The sequence below is a fragment of the Rhea americana genome, unplaced genomic scaffold (assembly GCF_003343005.1).
Source record: "Rhea americana isolate MKP2758 unplaced genomic scaffold, rheAme1 scaffold_12, whole genome shotgun sequence".
NCBI classification, from domain to species: domain Eukaryota; kingdom Metazoa; phylum Chordata; class Aves; order Rheiformes; family Rheidae; genus Rhea; species Rhea americana.
In genome coordinates this window covers 4,855,335-4,883,176 of record NW_028185261.1, presented here as the reverse complement: position 1 = coordinate 4,883,176, position 27,842 = coordinate 4,855,335, and the positions used below count along the sequence as shown (strand labels likewise).

Here is a 27,842-nt window from a genome sequence, read left to right as displayed (position 1 = left end):
CGGCGTCAGCTGGCCGCTTGCCGCCCGGAGTTGTCGCTTTTCGGCTCCCCGAGAGGCCGCGCTGCCGGGCCGCTTGCAGCTCTTTGCGGGTTAGTTCGAGCTCTGGAGGCTGGACGGCGGGGGCTGCTAGGGGGAGGCCATCGCGAAAGCGCCACGTGCGCTTCCACGCGTGTTTGTGTTCGTGACGCTCCTCTGAGACAGGCCTAGGCGGTTCGCACCTTCAGCGGGGACCTAGGCGCTGTGGGTACTAACGGAGCTCTGAGATCCTCAAAACGGAGATGTGCCCAGCTCCTGCGATTTTTCGCGGCARCGAGGTGGCTAAATATCTTTGGATGTCTGGATTGAACGTTGCTAAGTTAGTCAAGAGCCCTAACAGGACAGAGACTTGAACTGCTATTGCAAATGTCACTTCCTTACATCCAAAATATTGGATGTTGCCTTCCATCTTTCTTTTCCTTAGGAAGTAGCTTTTATTTGTGGTGTATGAACTTGCAAGGTATCTTCAGTTGCAGTTAAGGAATCATTTAATATTGCATCTTTAACTCTTCAATGGTAAATATAAAGTTCTCTTAGAATACTTTTTGGATGTAATTTTTTTAAAGTCTATACTCCTGTATCCTAACCTGTAAAACATGCAAAAAGCTCTAGTTCTGGATGATTTTTTCTGGAAATGCATTTTTAGAAATGCGGCAGAGGGAAGTATAGTCAATGCTTGCGTTTGTTATCAAATTCTGGTTTTGTTTGCCTCGTCCTCTATAATAAGAGAGGTACCTCATCCTGGAGATAGCAATGCATAGATTGTGCTTTCAGGGTGAATCAGATGTCTTTTCTGACACTGTAATAGGACTGATTGTCCCTCAGGAGCAGATCAGTGTTGGATCATACATCATGCTTAGTCAGGCCTCTTGTTTGACTGCTTTTGCAGTATCTTGTTTGTCCTCTTGTTGTCCTGTGCTTTACATATGCTGTTCTACATGTGTGGTCCTGCTTCAGTAAATTCAGATTTTGAATGCAAAATGATATGAAAATCAGTAACTTGTAAATCAGAACTTGTAAAATGTGGGCCATGTTGCAACGATGCAGATGAAGAAAACATGGAGTGGGGTCTCCATGCACAAGGCTGTTCATAATATTTGGTCTTTTCCTTTAAAACAACCAATCAGCTCACCTCAGGCTAGCTTGTTTTGCTATATTTGCTGTATCGTGCCCAATCTTGCATGCTGCTTGGATTGCCAATCCAGGGAGAGTTCTAGCCTAGCTCCTGAATTTGGATAATTTAAATGAAGAAAAGCTGTGCACTTGCTTAGTTCACTAACGCTCATGTTTGGGTTCCATTATTGCATGCACTTACTGTGAACAAAAATGTACACAGCGTAATCTTGTATTTATCTGAGAAAATATCTGTCCATGCATACAAGGTTTCCAATGAAAGAGAACAGTGGGACTGCAGTCAAATAGCTGTTTGATAAGATATTTTTCTCACTTCTCCACATTAAATGTGGAGATACTAATAGAGAAAAATTATGACTATAAAACAAATAATGACTACAAATTTCTTCTCAAAATTGTTTTCTCACTTCCGTTTTTGTGACAGAAGTTACTGTAGCAAAATGCTGTAGACTTTATATGTGAATTCTGTTACTTAATAAGTAAATTCTGTTATTAAATAAGTAAATATTTAACATTAACTATAAATGCTGCATTATAGACTCTTATAGGACTCTGCGTAATAGACTCTTAAATCAACATGCATCTAAATTCCACTAAAAGTTAGTAGAATACCAGTCTCCAGAACCCTTGCTCGGGACATGTAGGCCAGCTAATTCAACAGAATCATCTAATTGTATTACTCAGATTTTTTTTTAATGTTGTTTATGACTTTTTTGTTATGCTACTGTGTGTTTTTGTAGCCAGAAATAAGACATACTGTTTGTTTTCAGTAACCATGGAACTCAAGCAGTGAAGGAACTTGCTAATATTGCTGAAGTGTGGCAAAAGAACATAATTTAGCTTCTTCCTTCCTTCATTAAAAATAAATGCAAAATACAGCTTGCTTTTCTCACATAACGTGCATGCACCTGTGAATTCGTAGAAGTATGAATTTGTTAAGTATTTTGTCAAATATAGGACACTTTTTTCAAGGGCCCAAGTTCATGCAAGAAGTGGTATTCTTGTTTTTGTTGTTTTGCTTGCTTCTGTAGGGCACTTGGAGTCTTAATGCTATTACTTCTGTTTTTTTCAATGCTAGCGTAATGTGAGGCTGAAATAATGATCTATGCAGGGTCCCTTTTTACTTTTTGTCAGCACAAGACTGTTTAGAAAACATTAACTTCTCCCTGCATGCACTTACAAGTTAAGGGGAGCACAAAGTCAATGTTTTGCGATGCAGTGTAGCAGGAAAAAATACTAGGGCATTTTTGAGCAGTGTTTTACAGTACAGAGTCTTCACTATGGTCTCTTCACAACTATATATGTACTCTTTTGTTGTAAATAGTAATGTGTGTTTTACAGTACAGAGTCTTCACTATGGTCACTTCACAGCTATTTATGTACTCTGTTGTAAATAGTAATGTATGTATGTAATTTGAAGTCTTGTGCTATGGGAGTGGGTATCCCTCAATATTTATAGCTTTTTAAATTCTATTTTTATATCTGAGTGTAGATCTGCTTATTGCTTACCCACTCTGCATTTGAAAGATACAAATGTTTACTGATACAGCTTTTTAAAAAGAGTGGCATGTTTTTAATTCCTTATCCTGGAATTCTTGCATGATGTAATGCGGATTGGTCTTGCACCTCTTGAATTACTGTTAAAGCTTCTAATGACTTAATGTGAGTAGTGAGGCCTTTATCTGATGTTCAGCAGTCTGACTGAGCCCACTGTGTTTTAATGCACTAACCCTGTGTGACTGGGTAGCTGCAGCTTGTTCTAAGTGCTGTGGACCATACCATTATATCACCAGACTGGTGAGCTTGGTGTCAGGTTTTAAGAGAAGGGTGATCTGTTCCTATTGTCTGGTTGACCCAGACTCTAAAGAGCCAGTGTTCTTGTGCTCTTCTGGAATGCTTTAGTTTCATGTTATTTTTAGAAACCTGTTAATCAGACAGAGTGATTTAGTAGACATGGTGATTTGTATTCAGTAGTGTTAAAAATCAGGGCGTCTATTCCACTGAGTGTTGGGTTTTATGAAATGGCAAGTTTGCCCATAAAATAGCTGTAAAAAAAAATTACTGTCATGGATCCTCTTTATCTGAGTAAAGTAGATTAGCATTTATATGTTATGATGCTGTGTGCAGGTCTCCCAGATATTTATGCATATGCATCATCTGCTATGTTCTGTAGATGTATTCTTTGTTTTGTTGATACAAAGCTAGTTAAAGCATAAGTACAGGAACTTGTATATGCTTTCCTTGCAAATGGACTCTTATTAGTATAAGCCATGTCTCTGCTAGGTCGTAGTGGAAAATACCAGCACAATGCCTGAAATTAAATAATTACTGAGCAATAAAGTTGGGCTACATTCACAGAAAATGGCATGTCACTAGTTAAGGACAAAATACAGAAGCTCTCTCTGAAATACGTTATGCAGAGATGATAAATAGCAGTTACTAACATCAGTCATTCATTTGTATGACTGTATTTATTTTTGACTTTCTAAAGAAAGTCTACCTGAAAAATATACCTGCATGAGAATGGTTCATCAGAGGTATGTAATTTATCAGCCTTCAAAATAGGATTTCTCTCAGGCTGAACTAAAATCTCATTCTGTTGCAGAATGGAATATAGTGAAGGTGAAATACTGCTAATCTTGCATTCAAAAAGAATAAGAGTGAACTATCCCTATAATACTAGTTTGGTTATAGAGCAGTTCTGTTTTTCAGAGCACAAATTCTTTCCTTCTGGTGTGACACAGGTATGTTATAATGTTTGCATCTTTTCTATAAAAGTTCTAACAGCCAAAGAGCTGAATTTGATTTGCAATTTAGTGATTAGACTAAACTTTTCTTTGAATGTTTTTGATCTTGCTAGGTTGGCAGCCTCGATGGTTTGTTTTAGACAATGGGATATTGTCATACTACGATTCACAGGATGATGTTTGCAAAGGCAGCAAAGGAAGTATAAAGATGGCTGTTTGTGAAATTAAAGGTAAGAATTAAAGAGATTTCTGCTAGAGGAAATTTTAGTTGTCACAGTAATAGATGAGAACACCTTTTGTACCCTTTTCATCATGAATTTTTATATGTACTTTAAATGTGTGTACTTTCATACACCTGTTTTCTAGTGTGGTTTCTTCATAGTTCATGAATAATACTGAATGTGAATTATGACATGGCAACAAAGAAAAATGTTTTTGATATGTAAAGCTCTCTTCTGAGATCTAGAACCTACCATATATTCCTTTACCTTTTTAAAAAGTTGTGTGTGCATGGTTTATACTTGAAGTTACTTAAGTTACTTAAGCTGATTATCTTAGTTTTACCTTTTACATTGTTAGAGGTAGGAGACTGAATCATGAGCAGTAGTTTTTCAGAAAAGCAACCTAAGTGATCTGAAAGGGGAGATGTCTTTAAGGAGGAGCTGTTCAGTTCCCCCCCCCCCTTTTTTTTTCCTTTATGGTTTTTCCTCTTGAGTCATTTTTGCTTTTGACACTGTTAGCAGCTCCCTACATGTGTAGATGATGTATATATTAGAGTTAGTAAATGAACTGATGGTGCCAGACTCTGAATTTAGGCTATACATTTAGTGTTTCCTAAGCTGTAGATCAACCTCCTTGGCCAATAGGAAGGCATTATCTAACTCTCTGTTGATTTCAACTCTTGGCCTTTTTCCAGATATCCCCAGAAGACTGCAGTTATGGTGTGGGTACTTGTACATTAAAAGGTGGAACTTACTTTACGTGGGCCACTAAATATTTTTCATGTGGTAACTCCTTTTGGTTAGTGTTTCCTTGGTCGAGATTAAACCACACTTTAAAAGTGGAAGATACCATGTTTTGATCGTTCCAGCTGTTCATCTTCCTTTTCCTTGTTGTCTTATTCTTTTGGCATATGAAAGATAATAGCTAAAGTCTGGATTTGATGCAGTCTCCTGCATCAKTGGCAAGCAGGGAGTTGGTCTGGAGGAACAGTGCTTGCTAACGTGAAACTCAGCACAATATTCTAGTTAAAGACATGGTACCGAATAGGATGGGCCATTAACAAAATCTGTTTAATTCTTGATTTTAAGACTCTGAGACCTGAATCCAGATTTCATCAAGAAGGGACATTCAGTTTTTAGCTTACTTCTCCATAAGTATTTGTCCTTGCAACAAAACGTTTTGGTTTGCCATGGTTAGATCAGGATTAACATACAAGAGCTGTTCCAAATTCACAAGCAGTGTATTGATATTGCAGAACCTCATTGTGCTTGAGTCTGTCCGTTGTTTGGTAATTGGTGTTCCTGACTGTTTATTCCACAGTGCCCTAGGGAGAAGGGTTGAGCTACTTTTTTGTTGTTTGGCAGCAATACATTGTGATTTATGATATTAGTGTGTGATTGTAATATAAATGTTGAAGTACTTTGATCTGCATGTCATAAATAATCCTTACTGGGTTAAGGGCTTTTCTCCTTCAAAATTGCGTGTGTTCTTTTTTTCTCCTTTGTCCTAAGTTCATGCAACAGACAACACAAGAATGGAGCTAATCATTCCAGGGGAACAGCATTTCTATATGAAAGCAGTTAATGCAGCTGAAAGGCAAAGGTGGCTGGTAGCTTTGGGGAGTGCGAAAGCCTGTTTGGCGGATACCAGAACAAAAAAAGAAAAAGGTATTTATGTCATCTAGAGCTTGCGCAACCTAGCCACTTCTTCAAATGCTTTTTCAAATAATGATGATACTAATCTTGTGATGTAAATTTAGTATTATTGTCTTTAATTAGAACTCTTAATTATTACTAGTGATCTGTTTGGTAAATTCCCTTTTGATGTTTAAATTGTAGTAGAAATCAGCACAAATCACTGTTGCGAACTGTTTGTCACCTTATTTTGCTAATCAATGGTTTTATCACTTCTATGGTTTCTTTATTTCCTTTCCATTTTGGATTTCTGTGCTGTGTTCAAATTTGTCTTGCACCTGATATCATCTGTGTGGTATCCTAGGAGTGTTGCTGTGACCATATGAAGCATCAGATTCACAAATTAATAGAGTTCTTTTGATTTAAAGAAACCTTTATCATTTGGTGTCAGTTCAAACTCTCCCTGCGTCCACAGTACCCAAATTTTGACCGAGTTTAACAGTGAGATGGATAAGGAGTTTAAACTGAAGTTCATGGGGTTTGGGTGGCTAGTTCCCTGGCCATTTTTGAAAAACTACAAGTTTCYTATATGGCTAACACATTTTTATAGACAGTATAGCAGTGATATTCTAGATCTTTATTCTGTACCAGGCACTTAAGAACCACTTGTATGTAAAATCAGTGACATGCTTCATTGTTGAAATTCTGAAGGTACTCAGCTCTATTCCAYTTGAGGTTAAAGTATCCAATATTTAAAAATCTGGGCATTGTACAAGTTTTTATTGGAGACAAAAAACTGCCCTAGAATATTCTCTGGATGAAATCACTTCATTGAAAGAAAGCAGGGAAGACTATATGTGAGCTTAAGAGTTGCCTTACTGAATCAGACTGAAAGTCTCTTGTGAAAGCCAAGAGTAAAGTCTTGAGAGGGAAAATAAGAAAAAGGATGTAAATAGAGTGATTTCTCCTGTGTATGCTGAGGTGTATAATCCTACGTACACACCTTTTAATCTTTAAGGTGGAAGTAATCTGATCTTTCCAGGTTTTGAGCTCTACTACCTGAACAAGTTGAAGCTTCAGTAAGTTAGGGTTGTTACAGGAACAACTATTGTTTGCAGCTGTTACGAAGCCATTGAATGTCTACTCTTTTGATTCATTATTGTTATTATTGTTTTTCTCCCAAATTTTTCTTGGGTGACTTGAAGTAACCGTTTCCAGCCAATCTGTTGAGGTGGGAAATTTCATCCATTAAATGTTTTCTGTATTACAGTGCATCAAAGAAAAATTTCAGCTTCATGTTTTTTAGTTATATGCCTCTTTCTCTATGGTCATTAAAGTAGCATCARTTATCATTAAGTACAAACTGGTGTCTACTTCAAGTAAAATTCTTAACTCATTGCAGAATCTACTTTTCCTCAAACTAATTGAAAGTTTAAATGAATTTTTAAATGAAAATTTAAATGAGCATATTTTAAAGTATGTACGTAAATCATATGCCATAATTGGTAATTCTTTTTTTTATAGAAATAAGTGAGACCAATGAATCTCTTAAAACCAAAATGTCCGAACTTCGCCTCTACTGTGATCTTTTAATGAAGCAAGTTCATACAATACAAGAATTTGTTCACCATGATGAGACTCGATCTCCTCCCAGCATTGAGGTATTGAATTTCTAGAATGGCATTGGAGAACAGAATCACAGAATAGTTGAGGTTGAGAGAGGGACCTCTGGAGATCAAGTGGTCTAACCCCCCTGCTSAAGCAGGGTCACCTAGAGCAGGTTGCCCAGGGCCAATTCCTTTGGGTTTTGAATATCTCCAAGGATGGAGACTTCACAACCTCTCTGGGCAGCCCGTTCCCATGTTCAGCCACTCTCAAAATGAAAAAATATTTTCTTATCTTCATGTGAAATCTGCTGTGTTTAAATTTATTCCCATTGCCTCTTGTCCTGTCACTGAGTACCAGCAAGAAGGGTCTGACTCCACCATCTTTACACTCTCCTGTCAGATATTTATAAACATTGATAGGATCCCCACTGAGCCTTTTATGTTTCAGCCTGAAGAGCAGCAGCTCTCTCAGCCACTTCCTATGTGAAAGATGCTCCAGTCCCTTAATCATCTCAGTAGCTCTTTACTGGACTTATTCTACTAGCTACATATCTCTCTTGTACTGCGGAGCCCAGCATTGGACCCAGCACTCCAGAAGTCGCTTCACCAGTGTTAAGTAGAGGGGAAAGGAGCAGATCCCTTGTGCTTGTGGGCACCTTATTTCATCTTAAGTTTCTGTTGACGTCATAGGCTTCTTTTCCTAATGGGGAGATTTAACCTAAAGTCAATTTCAGAATACTTTACAGTTGACTTGTGTGGAAGAGATTGTATAKGCATAAAGTACCTGAAATATTTAACTGTAATTGTAATGTGTATTAGGAAACAATTGTGTTTTGAGTCATTTGATTAAAAAACCAGAAGAGGTGCCATATTCGTTGTGCAGTAATTTGTTCTGTCTGAGATCTTTGTTTCAACTACTCTGCCTATAAACATCTATTTCAATGAGTAGTTGAAACCTGTTGTTCACTCTTTATTTCATTGAAGATACTTCATTTTGTTACTAATAAAAGCTACCATTACAGGCATTGAAAACTTGCAATGTAAATATGACCCTCCGAACGCATGCGATAAGTAAAATTATTTTAGTATTTCTGCTTTTGAATGGAATTTAGTACTGAAAATTCAGAAGCGGCCTCTTTCTACACACTCTTGAGCAGTGTGTGGGCAAGCAAAGTAAAGCAGTGTTGTAACTTTGTAGTCACAGCACGGCAAAGTGTTGTCAGCTTACAGCAAAGCTACAGTTGACCCATAGCCTGCTTGCACTGAAGTCAATAAAGATGCATACATGTTCTGCTGCAGTTCATTTGTTTCATAGAATGATATTCTGATATCTGTAGGAATTTAGTCATTCTAAGAGAAAAGCTTCTTATATTTGCAATAAAAACATTATAGCATTATTAGCTGATACTGTAAGGAAATTCAGATGTCAAAAGGAAATTAAATTATTGTCACGTCTGTTTACTGAAACTGACCTCATGGAAAAATGTACATTTGATTAAATAGAATGGGAGATGAAAGCTATCACTAAATCTTTCCAGTTAGGAGAGAAATTAATGTGGGTTTTTTTTTGTGTTTGCATCTTTTCATTTTTTTCTTGATGATGATTGTGCTTTCTTTTGTTTTCAGAACATGAATGAAGCCTCTTCCTTGCTTAGTGCCACATGCAATACGTTTATCACAACACTTGAAGAATGTGTGAAGATTGCTAATACAAAGTTTAAGCCAGAAATGTTTCAGCTGCCTCACCCTGATCCCTTAGTTTCTCCTGTGTCACCATCACCTGTCCAAATGGTTTAGACATTTTAAAATACTATTTTTTTCTAAGTATAATTTTGTTGGTTAGATGGGGGTAAAGAATGGTAGAATAGCGTGTTACTGCTATCTGCTGTGGTGTCAACAAATGAAACTTCAGTCTATTAAGATCAGTACCAGTCCTAAATATAAATCAGTGCTACTCCATTCCCAATCTTTGTTTACCAGCCACCACATAATCAGACTAATTTGTCATATATATGAAGACATTTCTGATTGTGTTCAGGCATCACATAAATGAACAGAATCTAACCTTTCCTCTGTTTGACTCTGTTTTCTATAGTGCTAACTGTACATTGACTTTGCCTCTTGTTTAAACAAACAGCTGCCTTATGCATTAGACCACTTCAGCAAGGTAGCATATCTTTCAGCGTATATCATTCTGAAATGTTTGTATTAATGTAACATGCCCTGTTTAACAAAAAGGCAAATCATGGTAAAGATACTACTTTCATAACTCTCCACTATTAATTATTTTCCTTAGGAGGACAGATGATTATCTTAGTCTATGTGAAATCATCTTAAATTTTATTTTGATCATATGTATAAATATTCCAAGATAAGCAGTATTTTAGGGTTTTGTGGGATTCCATTTCTTTGCGTTTGGATCTCTTCTCTCTTTGTCTTCCATCCAATCAATTGACTTTTAAAGCTGGTCATTAATAATTTCAGTCAGTTACTTTCTTTGATATGCATAGAGATTTGTCAGTGGTATCAAAACCACAAAGAATCAAGAGGCAGAATTTTACCTTTTCTGTGTAATGGGGAATTGAAGCTCGCATTTGTTGAGGAAAAAATGTCTTGATGTTTCTGCAGGTCACCACAATTAATGGATATATGAGTAATTTTGGAGCAAGAGAGAATGAGTTCTATAGAAACCAGATAATATTTTAGGAAGTAAACTGTTTCTCTTGTGTTAGTGCTTTAAAACTATATTGATGGCAATCCATCTGTTTACATGTAGCTACATAAGATACTTAGTCAAGATCTGTTCTTTTACATTAAAAAAATCATCTTCCTTTGTAGAAGCATAAATGGAGTATCAATTAGTGTTGTTATGCATATTATTCCTAGTGGTTGCTTATGACTTTTTCGTTTTTTTTCTAGATGAAGCGTTCCATTAGCCACCCTGGCACTTGCTGTTCAGAGAGGTAATTTTCTATTTCATTAAACTTTTTTTCAGATTCCTCTGAACACCTCCCTGAATTTGCTAGCATTAAAATCAAAAAATKAGAGAAATTATTCACTTGAGAAAAAAACTTAAATGAATAAATAAACGGATCTAATTTCAATTGCTTGGAGAGTTGAAAACTAAGGTAAGGATTATCAGCTTCAGTGGCAAATAGTGGAGCTGCTGTCTTTAATACTCACTCTGTAAGTAATTCTTCATGCTGGAAACTTTCTGCAAATGACATTCTGCTGAGTTTATAAAATTATGCCTAAAGCCAAAACATTAAGGTTCTATTTGCTTCAGATTCTTGAATAATTTTGTGTGCAAAATTACATTCATACCTCAATTTTCAGGCTTTAAAGTTAGGAAAATTATTAATGTTTTGTTGACCATGCCATTTTTAACTTAACACAGTGAAAAACATAATTTATATTAACAGTATAGTATAAATACTAACATTATTTTAAGTACATTAAATTGAGATATGGGTTCTTATAAATTTTTCTTACTAATTCATTTCATTTCATCTGCAGGAATAATCACTCTATAAAAGAACCAATTTCATCTTTTTACCGATTATCACAGCGACGTAGAAGAACATATTCGGATACAGAATCTTACAATGATACTCCCCTTGAAGATTCTCAGAGTAAGTTTGGAGAGGAGTGGTTTTCTTTTATATCTTTCTATAGAATTTATTCACATATTTACAGTGAGTGTTTTAATGCTGATATCAGTATAAAGAGAATACTTACTGCAAGTTTTGTTAGCTCTAGTTACATAAAGATTTGCTGTAGGTTTACTGTATTATAAAATCAAAGCAGTTTTGTGGTTCACTATGTTGCTGACTTTTTCTGGCTTTCATTTATACTGAAAAGAATTTTACACCTGGAGTAGCCCCACTGAAATCAGTGGGACTACTTGTAAGATAAAATTCTATTTCAGGTAAAACAGTCTTGAAACATAACCAGAACAGAGACACTTGTACTGATACAATTTTACGTGACCTGATGTTCTTTTAAGTGGTGTGGAATACTGTTRTTTGCTGCCTGTTTGTTATCACAAAACAAATTCTCCTTTCTGTGACCCTTGTGACTTAGGGGGAGGGAGGGCTGTTAATTTCCACCCAGTGTACTGCTGAAAGTTTATTTCAGTAGCTGCTTGCCTTTTGTAGACAACAACTGAAACTGAAACAGCTGTAGAGAACTATTCTGAAATAGCACTCTCTTGCTAAGAATAAATCAAAGCAACCCGTGAAAACTAAGAATTGATGTCATGATCACAACGTTAGTCCCTCCTGATTAAATGGGCTTGCTGAGTTAGTAACCAGTTCTGTGTTTTYCCTCTTGAATTTTATTGTCATTTGACTCCATCCTCACTATTCTCAGGGAGACTTTAACTTGACTAGTTCTTCTTGACTAGTTCTGGGTTCAGTCTTGCTTCCTTCTGGAGGGCCTAATGCCTCACTAGGGTAGAAAAAGCTGGAGGCCTGTGCATTGCTGAAAGCCTACATGAGCCCCAAGAGGTACTAACGCTTTACACTCTGTATACTGAAGCAAGTATTCCCACCTCCGCACCATTTCCTAGGTTTTTTGCTCTTTTCGTGTTGCAAGACAACTACTGCTTTCACTTTGCCCACCAGCTTATGGACTGCCAGCATGTATCCTAAGCTAATAAACATAGTTTAGACCCCATTCTGGGTGTCATTGCTAATGTAAGTGCACATCAGTCTAGATTCTTAGTAACACAGGGCTTTAGTTGCTGTGGTCTGGAGTTTCTTCTGCAGTCAGATACCCAGTCTGACTCTTTTCAGAACTGCTAAGAAGAGTCTCAGTCATGTGGGTTTATGCTAGTACCTATTCTGTTTGTTTGTTTGGGRGAGGGAAAGTGTTTCCTTACTGCATAACTCTAGTCTGTAGCTCAGTTCCTCTGTTCACTATTTTTTTTTCTGTGATAGAAGCTCCTTGTGCTATCTTCCAATTGTCTTCATTCTTTCTCTTCCCTACCAAATAGTCTCGCAATACCTAACTTAAAGTATGTCATCCATTTCATTTTGATCATAGAAAATGTTGTTGTTTGCATGCACCCCACAGATTAGTCTTTCATAACTTTCTCTTACAATGATTTGTATATTATCTGACTTACACTAGCTGAACATTCTTTATCCATCATCCTCTGCCATGATATTGATTAGAATATTTCAAGAAAAGTATAGAGTAATTATACTTTCTGATTCCTTATATATATAGGAAATATTTAACAGATAGAATAAATGACAGATTGGATGAGTTGGTTGAGGTGAAATTTAAATCCTTATTGGTATCTTCATAGGATCTGCTCACTGTTCTAGAAGTGCTGTCAATGGAGATTTGGTATCATCAGCCATTCCCGAAGAAAATAGATCAGTGTCTAAGGAAAGATCTGAACTGGAAGAGACTCTTCCATCCTTTTCTTCCTGAAGAAACTGAGTGTTCAATTTTCTATAAATAATGCTATGCAAAGGCTGCTGAAATTATACTGTTGTTATAGGAAGTAGTCATTTCCCTTTTTAGAAGGACTTCTCTGCACTTTATAGAATAACATAAAAACTATCTTTGAAGTGTATTTTATCTTTATATAGTTTATTTGCAAGAGTATTTTCCTAATATTTCACAGTTTGAATGTGCATTTTTTGGGAACAAGTAATGGTTTAAAAGATAAGCACCTACATTTGTAAATGTTGCTCTTTTTTAAAAAGTACGGAAGTCTGATTGATATGTTAGTAAACCTGCAAATTATAAACTTAATTGAAAAGGTTTCAAGTTTTGGAGAATGTGTAACTTGTGCCATTGGCCTATTGATCATTTGTACAAACTCTAGAGCCTGGTTACGCAGTCCTGCTGGAGCTGTGATACCCTTGCAATGGCTTTTTTGCCTATGTGAGGGCTGTGGGATTAGGTATTAATGGGTTTACTTTAGCAGCTTGATGGTAATTAACATTGCCTTCTTTAAAAACACAAAGATATACATAATCTGGTCCTTATTTTTAGACAATGAAAGTAGAAATATTTAGTGTATTTTTCTAAACAAATGTATAAAAATAACTTAATATAAAGCATTTGTACCAAACATTGGATATTTAACAATTTTTATTTATTTATTCTTTTTGCATCAAAAATTTCTACCTACTTTCACTACTAAAGATCTAAAGATCTACTAAAAGCTTCAAAATGTGCATAAATTGTTTCTGAGGTGCGTAGCACCACAAATAGCTAATGCAGCACTGCTAAGATTCTGCTGATTAGGTTATCTTTTTAACAGTGTCTTAGAAGCAAGACAAGAGCTGAAATACTAGACCATTAAGCTGCTGTTATAATGAATATTTGTATCTATACATATTTTATTTATGACATATTTATACAAAAAAGGAGATCTGTTTTGTGACTTCTTTGTATCCCTTCAGGATGATATATACCAGGAGATGGATTCTAATCTCGGTTATATCAGTGTAAATTTGCATTAGTTGTAAGTGAGATCAGATTCTGTCTCTCAATAATTGATGAATAATGTAGTATAACAGTGCCTGCTAGCACTTTGCTCCATAATGTTGGTAGTATTTGCATTGTAAGCTTTGGGGGGTTTTTGATGTTCATTTAGGAATAAACTTGGTCTATAAATTCTTAGCTGTAGAGCACTTAAAAAAATGATTTATTGTTTTTGATTTATGCAAGTGTTAAATAAATGTACAGGAGTTTTTTGCACACAAGCACATACCAAAATCTGTTTTTGTAATCAAATCTTTAACTTGGTTGAATAAGTCTTCTTTGGTATGTATGAATAATTTGGTTTTTTGAAGCAGACTGGGAAAGAGAGATTCCTTATAAATTTCTGAAATGTTGATTTGTCTGAATCAAAGATCTAAATGTTGACAGAAACATGTGAGCTCTTGCTCATCTAGAGTACCGGTTACCAACCATTATGTCTGGAACAAAAAAAATGAAATGGCTCTTACAAGAAAGATATTTGTGGATATAAGCTCAGAGCTGTCAGTTGTACTCAGTTTTGTCCGTTTTCATGTAACTAGCATTTGCATATGCTTATCAGCCACACACATGCTTGTACAGTTTTTCAGAATGTTTGCTTTAATGTATTCTGTATTACACTTCTTCAGTCTTATGGCAATTGTAAACATAAATATTAAAAAAGACATATTCAGTTAAGTAAAATTCATAGAGCAATGTGAATGCTGTCCTGAATCATATACACTCTCTTAGGTCTGCTTGCTGAAATGTCACTGAGCCTGCTTGTAAAGTGTTTAATACATATCACATTCCTGGATATTTATTTCTGATTTTCAACTATTACAGATAAAAGTAATTTGGACTACACTGTGTGCCCCCCCCCCCCCAAAAAAAAAAAAAAAAAATCCACGAGACTATCTGTGCATGTAACCTTAAGTCATCATTGGAAATACTGCCACAGATAGGATTATTTAAACTTAAGTTGTAATACTCTAGATTTAACAGTTGCATATAATCATATCAGTAATATTTGGGCTTCTCCATGTCACTAAAGCTGGAATAAGGTCTCAGTATATATGCAATGTGTTCCCTTAAAGTTAAATAAGCATTTTTATGTACCTGTGCCAAACTCTGATTGGTAAAATGCTAAAATGTGTTTAAATGAGATCAGTGGAGATGATATACCTTCATATTTTAAGTATTTGAATCTAGTCACTTCTAAAAATGATACTTAGCTGGGTGAATCCCAGGGATCAGTTCTGACTCTTATGTTTTCATTCTTTGCAGATTTAGAGTTTAGGGGTGAGCTAATCTTGTAATGCATAATAGTATCATTATTCTTTCTGGTGGAGAGTGGGAGCTGAATCTCAGGAAAACACGTGCAATTAGTACTTCTAATTTTGATCTCCCTTGCTTTTTAAGAGATAATCTGAAACCAAAATCAATTTTTCTCATAGTGTTTATCACATAAAGCATATAAGCATACTAAGTATGTTTAGGCAAAAAATGGTAATTGCTAGTTACTGAGTTTTACCTCTAAGGTCTCTAATATCTGAAATTAATGGTAGACGATTAGAAATGGCACACGCTTAAATGGTATACCAGCTTGTACTATAAAGAATTACTGACTAGGCACTTGGAAAAGCTGATTTGGAAATGCATGAGTGCTTAAATTACCACATTCAGAAAGCCTTTAAACTTAATTAATGTTTGTATTTCTTTCCACTGAGTATATGTATTAAGATAATCAATCAGTCAGCTTGACTTATTTATTACACTTTTTTTTTTTTCAGGGAGAGCAATCTGTGCGATATGAAAACTTCAGAAATTGTGCATAAAAATTTTGCATTTAATTTAGTTAAAGGCTGAATCATAAATTTGTTAAGTTTATTTTCACAAACTATAAACTTGAATTTTTTGTCATCTCACCATCAAGTTAAATATGATAGTGTAGCTGTTGTTTCTGCTGCTCTAAGTTAATAACTTTTTAAAGGTGTATAGTACCAGAATGAAAGAGACTTCTGTGTCCAAAATCTTTTAACGATACTTTTTTCAGCTATTCCTCATTATTCTGCTCTAACAGAGCTAATGTAAAACCTACCTGTCACTGACATGCCTTTACAGACTTGTTTCCACGACTAAACCAAAGAGTTTTAGATCCAGATCTAGAAGAGAACTTAACTCTTAAAAAGGTGTTTATGTAGCATTGGGTGCCCACATCCAAAGTTGCCATCCAGTAGTTCTCTGCTGTTTAATGCTGAAAACCAAAGGCCGACATACTTTTTTGTTTCAATGATGGTTACTGTGTACGTAGAATTGCCACTGTCTTGGTAGGACTCAGCAAGTTAGCACATATCTTAGTGAAACTGATAGAGAGTCAGAACTAAGCATTCCTCTTTTTATAAAGTAGAGAGACCAGTTCTTTAGTGTTTTGCAAAGATTGTTTGATGTACTCTATTTTCCAGTAATGGTGATCATGTTAGTAATAGTCCCCCCTACTTTAGAACGTGTCAGAAGAAACCTTTTACCTCTCCTCTTTCTACTGTGTACAGGAGTGATTAGAAGGTGCCCTTTGGGCATTTAAAATACTTTACTAGGCATTTTAGTATTAGTTAGTCCATGTGAACCGTCCAGAATGTTGTTCAGCAAGTGAGTGGCATAACAAAGTAGTCATATTCTTTCCCTGCTTTGCAGACTGGTGCCATCTTTTCCTTCATGGTAGCATGCTACCATCTTGGTTGTTTATGTATCAATAGCCACAGGTACATGGATAGCCATATCCTAATGGTTCTAACTGTGGAGAAGAGGTCAGCGATGAGAGCACAGCCTCATCCAATAATTGTGTTTTAAAAGCTGAGTTTTTATTTTTATAAGAAAAGGGGTAAACAAATATGTATCCAAGAGTGTGAACTGCAAATGTTAAAAGTAGTTTCTTTCAATTGAGACAGCAATGGGATTTGAATGTCACTGCCTCTATGCTCCATATTCTCGTGCTGAATATTGTGGTTGACTGTTTGTGTATCTTAGTTTTCTCTGTGTGTTGTAGGCTGCTTAAGCAGTTTACATAAGGGTTGGATGGTATTTGCAGAAGCAGGTAATTACAGCTTTAGATAGGTGTGACCTTTCTGTGCACTTTTTTTTGTGAAGTTTTTATTTTTCTGGCAGGCTTTCTCTTTTGTACCACAGCTGCTATTACTATGGCATTTCCCTTTTCTAGTAGGAGAAGACTGTATGATTTATTTTTGCCTGTCATACCATGTTTTTTTTAATAGACATTAGCTGTTCTTATATTTTATTTTTATATTTTTTAAATCCACGCTTTAACCAGATTGGAGAACTTCTTTATGTTCTTTTTAAATAAAGAAAACAAAATCTAGAAGTGATTTATTATCAGCAGTGTGGGGTTTTGTGCTCTGTTCTGTTTGGAGGAGGCCTCTGAAACGCAAGACAAGAAAAATCTTTTTTTTGTTTAAACCTTTCCTCCCCCTCCCTCAAAGGAAAAGTTGTTGGAGAAAATGGAGATGATAGTGGAAATTGAAATGCAAAGTTAAGACTAGAGTTTCCTGTCCCCTAGTAATAAAATGAATTTCTTAAGTGTTACTATGACTGTCCACTATGAAAGTTATTTTTCTCAGGCTACCAGACATAAAATGTTAGTAGCAAATGTGCATCTCTGCAGTACAATTTTACATATAAGTAAGTAAGTTCGCTAATTGTGCTAAGATTACCCCCCCMCACACACACCATGCATCAGGGCCCAGAAGCATGATGTCCAAATGCCTTCACATAGTTTTATGGTAAGATTTTTTTTCTTTCTAAACTGGGTCCTGTAGTGCAGTCTTTAAATATAGCACATGTCAACCTGTGCCATTTTAGAAATCCCTGCATTCTATCTGAATATAGTAAGCAAATCATCTGAAATCTTTATTGCTCATTTGATACGTTTTTTTTTTTTTTTTTTTTTTCATTCAGAGATTACTCAGTCTGTTGTCTTAAGAAATACTCATGTTTTGGGGTAACTTTTACAAAGCTGAAGAATACTGAAATTTTACATTGTGACCCTTTTATAGTGTCTCTGTAAGTTATTTTTCACTTAGTAGTCTTGTGAAAAAAACACTCTCAGCAAACTGGCATATAAAGTTGTGTTAATATATGTTAGTAGGTTGTATTTCAACAAAGCCTGTAAATACTTTAAGTCCTATTTTTAGGCGTGTAACTGACTCATCTACTTAGTTAGATGTGCTTGATTAAGTAAGTAAGTACTGTGCAGAGTTGGTACAGACAGAAGAAGCTTGTTTACACTGCCACACCAGTATGCTTGCTACTTGATTAAGCAAATATGTCCAGACTCAGTGAAAGCTGCTGAAGAAGGAATTTCCACTAACAGCAGTGGAGTAGAGTCYCTGCTTAAATCTGCAAGTATTGTCTGCCAGTGTCACTTTTTGCTGCGGCTACTGACTAGTGCATTGTTGGTGGTGATTTTATTGTGTACCTGTGCATGCAAATGGGTTAAACAAAACAACTGTTTACCTGTGTATCTTTGTTCCTTGATTTTTTTTTCTTTTTTTTCGGTACCCGTGGCGGAATGTACTGTACTAAGCTAATATATCTTACTGAGATGCAAGATCTTTTTTCCCAGAGTAGGGTTGCTTTGTTCTATAAGCGTTATCAGCTGACAGGTGTAGAGAGCTGATAGGGCATGGACCCTTACCCAGAGGAGGAGAGAACTTTTAGCTACAGTCAACAGATGAGTTGCCATTGCCAGAAGAGAAGGCAATAACAAAGCTTTTTGGAGTCAGTTTTTTTAACCACTTTCAGCAGAGATCTGCTATAAAAAAGAAGAGATTAATACTTCCTTGATATAAAGGAACACCAACTCATTTTCAGTAGTGTAGTGTAGAAACTGTAAAAACAGAGCATAAGAAATAAATAGCAACAGATTTTTAAGGTGCAGATAGCATGCTTTATTTCAAATGAACAACACTATCTCAAGGAGGTTCAACAGCTAACAATAAAATTTATTACTACATTAGAAGAACTAAAGCAAATTGAAGTGCAGGGCGGTATTTGATTTTGATGTTGTAGCAACAGCTTGTGTTCAAACTGTGGTTCATCGCTTAGTTGCCCAGAAGTGACTACTAGATGTCTAATACTACCACACACAAACTCTCAATCACTGCACCCTACGAACCTCCGAGAGTTGGTACTGCTGCTGCACTTGAGAACCTAAATGGCTTTGTTAATTAAGGGGATGGCCAGGTGATGTTGCTTTTTTAAAAGCTATTTAGGCAGTCARTGTGCCAGAAACAGTACACAAATAGTGGGTGAACAAAGTGCTGGCCGCTTGCACTTTGTCCAAAAATTGTCAGTCAGTCAGGGAAATTATAATACGACATAATCAGATCCAATGTAAAGCATTAAAGCAGTGCTTACAGGAGGGTAATTGCAAACATTACCAATGCCTTACATTTCTGATTCAACGTAAATATTTGTGCATGTATGAAATACTATGCACAGTAACATGTCTTAGGTGTAGGTAATCTTCAACAGGGAGCCTCTCTACCTGTTGAGGCATTCTTAGACATCAACAATGAGTTGAGGCACAAAAATTAGTTAAATGTTTAGCAGGATATTCATTTCCTAGGAAACTTTCTCCTACCAACAAATAGTTCCAAAAGTTACATTTCAAAATGTCATAAAATAATGGTAGAAAACTCCATAACCGTTAACTTCGGCTATATACAGTATGTACATGTCAGTGAAAAAAGTGTTTAAAATTCTTAGGTCAATAATGACTATAAGTCATAATCTTTGGACTTTGTCTCATTCAGGTAGGTACAAAAATATTTTTTTTTTATATTTACAGATCAGATATTTCAGTCCATACATGAATCACTTGTAAAAAGACAAGTGTAAATAATACAGATCAAGCTCTCTAAATTGATCGGATATTAATATTCACAGTGGCAGAATCGGTACCAAATTCATTTCCTAAATTCAGGGTATAAAGTCCACCGTCGTTCTTCTGGACATCCATGATGATCAGCGTGGTTAGATCTTCACTGGTTTCGATGTGGAATCTGCCTTGCTGGTCCTGACTGGTAATTTTTCTCCCTCTGCAATACCAYGTTATTTCAGGAGCAGGTTCACCCGAAAATGCACAAGATACTGTGAGAACCTTTCCTTCCTCAATGCTGATATCAGATGGTAGAGCTTCAATTTTGGGTGGCACTCCTTTTTCAAAACAGGAGAAGAAAACCAAGTTAGTGTGCTTTCACTAAGATCTTTTGCCATGCAGCAGGGTTACTCTAAGGACTACTTCAGGATATTTGAGAAACTAACTCTACCAGTAATTATATTGCTCACCTCTCAGACCTGATTTAAGCATTTTACTAGTTGTACTCTCCAGTTGAGTCATACTAGATTTCCCCATAATACTGCTGGAGCTCATCTCTACAAAGGATTCTTTCATGGAGGACATGCTTTTGGCAGACATGCTTGCAAATTTCATTTCAGTCATGCTGCTACTGCTGAAACTGCTGAATGAAGCCTCTTGTTTAGAAGAAGCCATTTGAAGGGACTGAGAAGAAAAACTTTCCTGCATGCTTGCATCGCCACTTGTCTTCAATACTACCTCTTTTGGAGGTTCTTCAATTAGAGCTGTGGAACATCGCAAACATAGAAGGAAAAACCAATAACAACACATTAACTAAGGAAGTCATGCAGTTCTATATGGTTAACTGTAAAGAAATGAAGAGACGGCAAAGGTTTGCTTTCAATGGAAAACTGCAGTGAAGCATAAAATTGTTTCCAACCATTTGTTCAAGATGTCCAAATCACTAACAATAATTTATGAAAGAAATAAGTAGGAAATGGAACTGTTATTAGTGAGTGAATGACATGTATGAGCTTGAAGGAAAAACATATTTAAGAAGCTCATTTAAATGTCTTGCTCTTCCCTCAGTATCTGACTGCCACTGTGATTTGAAACAAGTCATGAGAAAGCGTTTCCTATTAGAACCATTACTTAAAATTACACATTGAGAAATCTCATATGTGTGTGTTCAGTTCATAGTTGTGGAAGCTGTGAAACATTTCCAGGTTCTTATAAACATGGTACTGGAAACTCGCGCTGATTTGTTCTGTAGCTATCTAAGGGAGCAGAAGCCATCAATCACTGCAGCTTTCCTTTAAACATAAGCATACACATATAAAAGCAAACATAGCAACCCCTTGGTGCTGGGAACTGATGTACGCCCAATAATGTTCTAAACTCAGTTTAGTTACGGTTAAGTTACTTCAACAGTTTTTAACTCTAGAATTACTTTTTTTTTTTTTTTTTTGTTACTGGAACAGATCATTTTAGTAATTGAGGAAAGAGTTATCACCAGCACCAAAGGCTTAATAGCAGGCTCACCCTAGAAGGAATTCTCATAGCCTTCTGTTAACACTCACTGTGAAGGACTATATATGCTTTTTGTATAGGTGTTACGAGGATTTCTAATGCTGTTTATTTTTAATTCTTCTTTAGATACAAGAGAATGTAAACTTGGTCAAAATACATAAATCAACAACATATTACCAGTGGATTTTATCGTTAGCCATTCTACTAAACACACCACAGCAGAGAGTCCTGATTAGTCCAAACACAAGACCCAGAGAACAAACTTACGGAGTACAGTCAAGGATGCTGTAGCAGAACACTGCCCATGATAATTTTTAGCTTTGACTGTGTATTTTCCAGTATCACTCACTGCAGCATTTCGAATCTCAAGAGAATATATGTTTTTGGAGCGAGTTACTCTGATGTGAGATGAAACAGCAATCTGAAGAAGGGGGGGAAAAAAAAAACCTTTCATTACGATCAGTTTTATCAAGAATTCCAGTTTTCCAGTATATTAGGTAATACTTACAGGTTGATTATTCTTAAACCACTCAATTTCAGGAGAAGGATCCCCAGAGACTTCACAGGTGAGCAATACATCTTGTCCTTCATTGACATTTTGAGACTTAGGTTGCATGATAAATGCTGGTTCATTGGAGCGTTCTTTAGAAAAGGTTAGATCGTACTGGCATTTAATAATGCCTTCATCAGTTTTACCTTCACAGGTGAGTATACCTTCATCTTTATGACTGGGTTTTTTGATAGTTAGAGTGTGATCACTTCCAGAAACACCATATCTGTAATCATCTGAATTTCTTAGCTCCATTCCATTCAGCACCCATCTCACTTCAGAGGCACCAGGAATGCTGGCTTTCAAGGTAACTTTCTGCCCTTCAGACAGTGTCATTTTAGTTGAAGAAGCTTTAATTTCTGCCTTTAGTTGTTTGACATCTTCAGTAACAAGTGACTTCTTAATGACTTCTTGAACTGCTGCTTTTTCTTCAGTTGCCATTGCTGCTTTCTTCTGGGTAGAAACTGTAAGTGCCTCAGCCTCTTTCTGAACTGATTTATGAGTTTCAGATACACCTCTTACCTGGGAATGGATATTTTTAAATACTTGGCCAGTAAACTGGAAGTTAGTTTTTGAAATACCTCCTTCCCCGATAATTTCACAGGTGTATTCTCCTTTGTCAGATTCTGTGAGCTCATGGATTTTGAGTTCATAGGTGCCATCAGCTGCATAATGAAACTTGAAATGATTGTCTTCTTTCAGTTTTTTGCCATCTTTGTACCAAGCCACTTCTCTGACGCTTAAAACACTGCTTTCAACTGCACAGGATAACTTTACCTTATCTCCAAGAGTTTCTGCTTTCAGCTGCTGTTTTATCTTGGGGGGAGAAGCAGTTGGTAATTTTACTTTCTCTGTTGGTACTGTTTTGTCTCCAGGTGGTGACTTTGCTTTTGGAGGAATGCTGGTGGGTTCAGGAGATTTCACTCGTTTAGGAGACTTAACTGGCTCTGGAGACTTTACACGAGGCTCAGGAGATTTGATTCTTGGAGGTGACATAATTGTTTTTTCAGGAACTTTTGTTCTTTGAATGGTCAAAGTGAAGTGTGCTTCCTGTCGTCCTTCAGAATTTTCTACCACAACAGTGTAACTTCCTTCATCTGACATCTGGACTAAAGAAATTTCAAAGGTAGACTTGTACTGTGTTCGTATTACTTGGAAGCGCCTTGAAGAAACAATAGGTTGACCCGCACGGAGCCATGTTATTACTGGTGTTGGTTCACCATCCACGTCACAGTAAAATCTTGCAGTCTCCCCTTCAGAAACTGTGATTGACCGTGGTTTTGTGAGGATTGTTGCTGGCAAAGTGCTTTTAAATGCCTTGCGTACAGTCCTCTCTTCCAATGATTTTTCTTCAGCTGCAGTTATTTTCTCTTCAGAAGCAGCATAGTGTTCATAGGATAAAAGTGATTCTCTTGTTGCTGACATCTCTGATTTGACCTCTCTTACTGAGGAACTTGCTTCTGTAGCAGATGCTTTCTTAAATGAGGAAACTGCGTATGCCTCTGTTTTTGTCAAATCAGGTAAAATTGATCTTGGTACTTCTTCATCTCGGCGCTGAGAAGAGTAAGTAGTGTAATCTCCTCCTGTAACATCTAATGTTGCATAATCAGAACATTCCCCTTTGTAGTTTGTACACACAGCCCGGTATGTTCCACTGTCATCAATATGGCAGTCAAGAATCTCCAGAGTTAATACACCACTGGTATTAGTAAAATGTATCTTACTGCTCTCCTGGATTTCAATACCATTATGGTACCACTTCACTTCAGCAGTTGGCTTTGACTGGACATTTAGAATGAACCTAGTATTATGGCCACATGGCACCCGGTGTGAGCGCATTCTCAGGGTGATGCGAGGTGCATGGTCAAGGGTAAAAGGCTGTTGAGTCAGAACTTCGTATTTCCTTTCCATAGTTTTCTGAGTTTTCAAAGCAGATTTCATGGACTCATATCTAGAAAATATATCAAATCTCGCCATCCTCTCAAACCGAGAGAGTGATCTTTCACTGGAAACTGGGCTAGGTGAACGTGGTCGAGTTCTCTCTGGTGTTGGGGATCTTCTCTCAGTTTCTTCAGGAGGCCGTGACCGAGGTCGAATTAATTCAGATACTGGGCGCATCAGCTCAATGTAAGTTGGAGAAAGAGATCTTCTTCTCCTTAGTAATCTAGAGGGAGGTGAAAATTCCCTGTGGACATGTTGCACCATTTCTATCTCCTCTTCTTCTTCTGATGTGATCTCCGTTATTTCTCTTTCTCTCCTTCTCCTAAGTCTGCTCTTCTCCTCCTCTGCCATATATTCAAGCTCACTCCTGTATTCAGAGAGTCGTTGAGCAGTGCCAACTGGACGGAGCAATTCTTCATCTTCTCTTTCATCTATTATTCTTTGCTTTTGTTTTGGTGGCCTGTAGGCAGCCCTGTCATGGCGTTGACGAAGCTCTGCATAGCTTGCACTGGTTTCAGCTTTAATTGGGATGTGATAGCTTGAATACCTCATCTCTCTTTTTCTGTCCTCCTCTGAACTGACCTGTGCTCCTTCACTAGAATACCGAAGTGCAGACAGTTCAAAGCGTGGGGGGCTTCTACTTGGAGGGGAGGCAGAAAAGCCTAACTCAAGCTCTTCTTCAAGGCGTAGTCTTTCCTCTTCAGTTCTCTTCATGGCTAGATAGTCATCAATAGGCAGGAGTAACTCTTCATCAGACAAGTCACCAAGTGATCGTCTTCTTGGTCTGTAGTAAAACTCATAATCTGGTGATGGAGTACGCCGGCGTGCTGGTCTCACAGTTTCAAGATCATCTTGTGTTAGCTTTGGTATGCGCCATTTAGGCTTATATTGATCAGTAATGCGCGGCAAYGGCATCACGTAGAATTGCTCCCACCTAGAAAGGCGTATGCGTTTCTGACGTTTCTGAACAATTCTCTCAAGTTTTCCTGGCATTTCATACTGGTCTCGCAGTCTCTTGTACCACTTCATATCTGACAGAGGCACAAAATGTTTAATGTTCTGATCTTCCTCAAGAGTAGTACGCACATGTTTGCGAGGCTCTGGGACTTCATATGGCATACGAAGTCTCCTTTCTTCCTTCTTTTCTTCTTTCTTTATCTCATATTCACCTTTGACAGTCTTGGTGCTAACAGCTGGTTTATACAATATAGCAGCTTCTCTGAGAGCCTCTTGAGCAGTCTGTGTCAATGGAATGACTTCAGACCCAGAAAGGATTTCTGCCATTCTTAGGGTCTTGTCAATTTGTCTTTGTACATGTTTCTCCCGTTCTTCTTCTGTCTTGTACTCACGCTTGACATATTTCAAGCGTTCAACTTTAAGATAAGCCTGACAGCTTGTAGATCCAGCACTGTTTGTAGCAGTGACTCTGTAATACCCACTGTCTTCTGGTAAAGTATCCCTGATGTGTAAAGCATAGTAATCTAAACCTTCATGAATTATATCAAAGTTAGGGCCAAAGGTTAGAGGCTGGCCATCTTTCTCCCATTTCAGTGTTGGTTTTGGTACACCAGACACCCTGATCTCAAAACTGACATTTTGGCCTTCTTGACATTCTGCATTTGCCAGCAGTCTTTTAAACATTGGCCTTAGTGTGGCATCTGCTGGAGGTGGATGTGAAATCACTGTCAGCTTAGCTTTGCAGCTGTCTTCTCCATATTTATTGCGTGCCACAATACTATATTCAGCATCATCCTCTTCAGTGACGTTATTGATGATGAGTTGGTAAAGACCCTTGTCTGATTCAAAAGTATACTTTCTATCGTCATCACCAGGTTTGATTTTCTGGCCTGATTTGAACCATGTTAAACGAGGTTCTGGGTGGACTGTTATAGTTACTCCAAACCTGACATTTTCTCCAACATATGCAGTGCGATTATACAAAGGCAGAGTAAATTCTGGTGGACGTTCTAGTAGTCTCATAGTATCAACTCGGCGTTTCACTTTCCTAACAGTTCTACATCTGTAGTACTCAGAAATTTCTCTCACACCTTTAACAAAAAGTTCAGCGTAAGAGCTGTCTTCACCATAGTCATTTACTACCTTGCATCTGTAGGTACCATCATCTGATTTAGAAACATCTTTAACATACATGGTTGCCACACCTTCTTCATATTTGATTTCATATTTCTCGCTGCTCTCTAATTGCCTCATACCAAAATACCAGGTGACTTGTGTGGACTGATCATAGTTTTCAATCTTACACACATATTTGGCATGCCCTCCTTCTTCTACAACAGTATGCATTATCTGCCCAGCAATGGGCCCAATGTCAATTGGTGCAACTTTAACTTTAGCCACTGTTACCCCTTTCTGAGATCTAATTGCACCTCCACAGGCAATGCGGGCTGCTGACACTACTGTGTTCCATTCCTTCTTTACTAAAGTCTGGTAGTAACGTCTGTGTCTTAATGTCTTGATGACTTTAGTGCTGGTCTTTTCGGTCTTCTGTTTCAGCCATGTGTGGTTAAGTGCTTCAGCAGCTGTCATCCGAGCTTTTCTTTCCTTCACTAGTAGGCGATCAATGAAGTCCATGGCCTCAATGCTTATGTCTTTGAATGCTTCATCCTCAAAGTTGTATTCAGCATTTAGAATATTTTCAATAACCTGTTGGTTTGTTTCAGCAATGAAAGGATTGATACCACTGAGGAGTATATATGCTAGAGCACCAACTGACCACATGTCAGTAGCTGTGCTGACCAAATCATGATGATGTACTTCAGGCCCATAATATTCAGGAGAAGTGAACTGGAGTCTAAAGCTGTCTCCAGGCTTCAGCTGTCTGGCTTGACCAAATTCAATGATTTTAACTACTGAGCTTCTTCTTGTGAAGTAAATAATATTGTCTGGTCTAATATCAAAATGTCCAATGCTGTGACGATGTAAAAATTCTAGTGCATTACACACCTGGCGTATGTAACTTACTATTTCCCTTTCATTCAGTTCGAATGAAGCTGTGCTAATTCTTTCAAAGATGTCAACTCCAGATACGAACTCAAAGATCATGACCAATTCTTCTAGACTTTCAAATGATTCATGAAGATACAGGATATTTCGGTGCCTAGCAATGTTTAGAATGGAAATTTCTTTCTTTACTAAAACTTGGTCAGCACCCTTTACTTTGACAAACTTGGCTAGGTAAGTCTTTTTGGAAACTGCTTCAACACAGCGGTGCGCAATTCCAAACTGCCCACGTCCAAGCTCTTCTGCAATCATGTATTTGTCATAGAGCTCCTTTGTAGAATAGTGAGCTGCTTTAGCTGTTGTGACTTCTCTGGTCTCATCAACTTCTTCATCGTAGTTCATTACTCTGGTCTTATCTTCCTTTGTTATAATTGGTTCGGTAGGTTCAGAAGGCTGGCTTTGTCCAAATTTGTTTTCTGCAATTACACGGAACTGGTAGGTGGTCTTGCCAAATAGATTCACGACTGTGTACCGTGTATCACGAGCTTGTGCAACACGAATCCATCTCTCTGCTGTTGTGGCACGTTTCTCAATAATGTAGTTTATGATTCTGCTTCCACCATCAGTAGCTGGTTCATTCCAGGTTAAGTTGACTGAATCCCTTGAAATGTCAGTTACCTTCAGTCCTCTTGGTGGATCAGGCACATCAGCCACATCTAATTCAACTGTTTTTTGATCAATGCCAAATCTGTTTTTAGCACAAACAATGTAAAAACCTGCATCCTTTCTGTCAACACCATYTGGGAAAACAAGAGAGGTGAATGAGCGTGTAACAATGACTTGGTAGTGTCCATTAGTATCGATAAGGTCTTGTCCCTTCTGCCATGTGATCACTGGGTGAGGCTTGCCACTGAATGGAATCTTGATGCTCACTACTTCCCCTCGGAGGGCATGAACAGCTCCCATGCCTTCCAGGTTTTTGGGCAAGTGAATCTTTGCAGGAACTGGAATAGAAAGAGAAAGAATAAAAACATCAGTAAAACAATACCTGAGAAGAGCATCAGTAGTATAACTATTCAAAACTTGAAAAGAATTTGTTGTAGGCATCAAGATCCTTTATTC

General features: G+C 37.2%; 2 protein-coding genes across 2 annotated transcripts in view; one reads left to right on the top strand and one right to left on the bottom strand.

The window, feature by feature from the left end:
* Window positions 1–3,996: 3,996 nt before the first annotated feature.
* PLEKHA3 (pleckstrin homology domain containing A3) lies at window positions 3,997–14,631 on the top strand. The gene is made up of 7 exons (XM_085322165.1): window positions 3,997–4,147; window positions 5,651–5,806; window positions 7,298–7,434; window positions 9,007–9,171; window positions 10,300–10,343; window positions 10,897–11,012; window positions 12,695–14,631. The coding sequence occupies exons 1-7, from the start codon at window positions 4,012–4,014 to the stop codon at window positions 12,820–12,822; spliced, it is 882 nt and encodes a 293-aa protein (XP_085178291.1). The 5' UTR covers window positions 3,997–4,011; the 3' UTR covers window positions 12,823–14,631.
* Window positions 14,632–18,803: 4,172 nt separating this feature from the next.
* Window positions 18,804–27,842, bottom strand: part of LOC146600541 (titin-like) — a 242,582-nt gene continuing 233,543 nt past the window's right edge. Inside the window, exons 300-303 of the mRNA XM_085321165.1 lie at window positions 21,777–27,724; window positions 21,536–21,689; window positions 20,230–20,523; window positions 18,804–20,097 (exon numbers count right to left, since the gene is read on the bottom strand). Of these exons, the coding sequence (XP_085177291.1) occupies window positions 19,799–20,097; window positions 20,230–20,523; window positions 21,536–21,689; window positions 21,777–27,724 (6,695 nt within the window). The 3' untranslated portion in view covers window positions 18,804–19,798. The remainder of the gene's footprint in view (window positions 20,098–20,229; window positions 20,524–21,535; window positions 21,690–21,776; window positions 27,725–27,842) is intronic.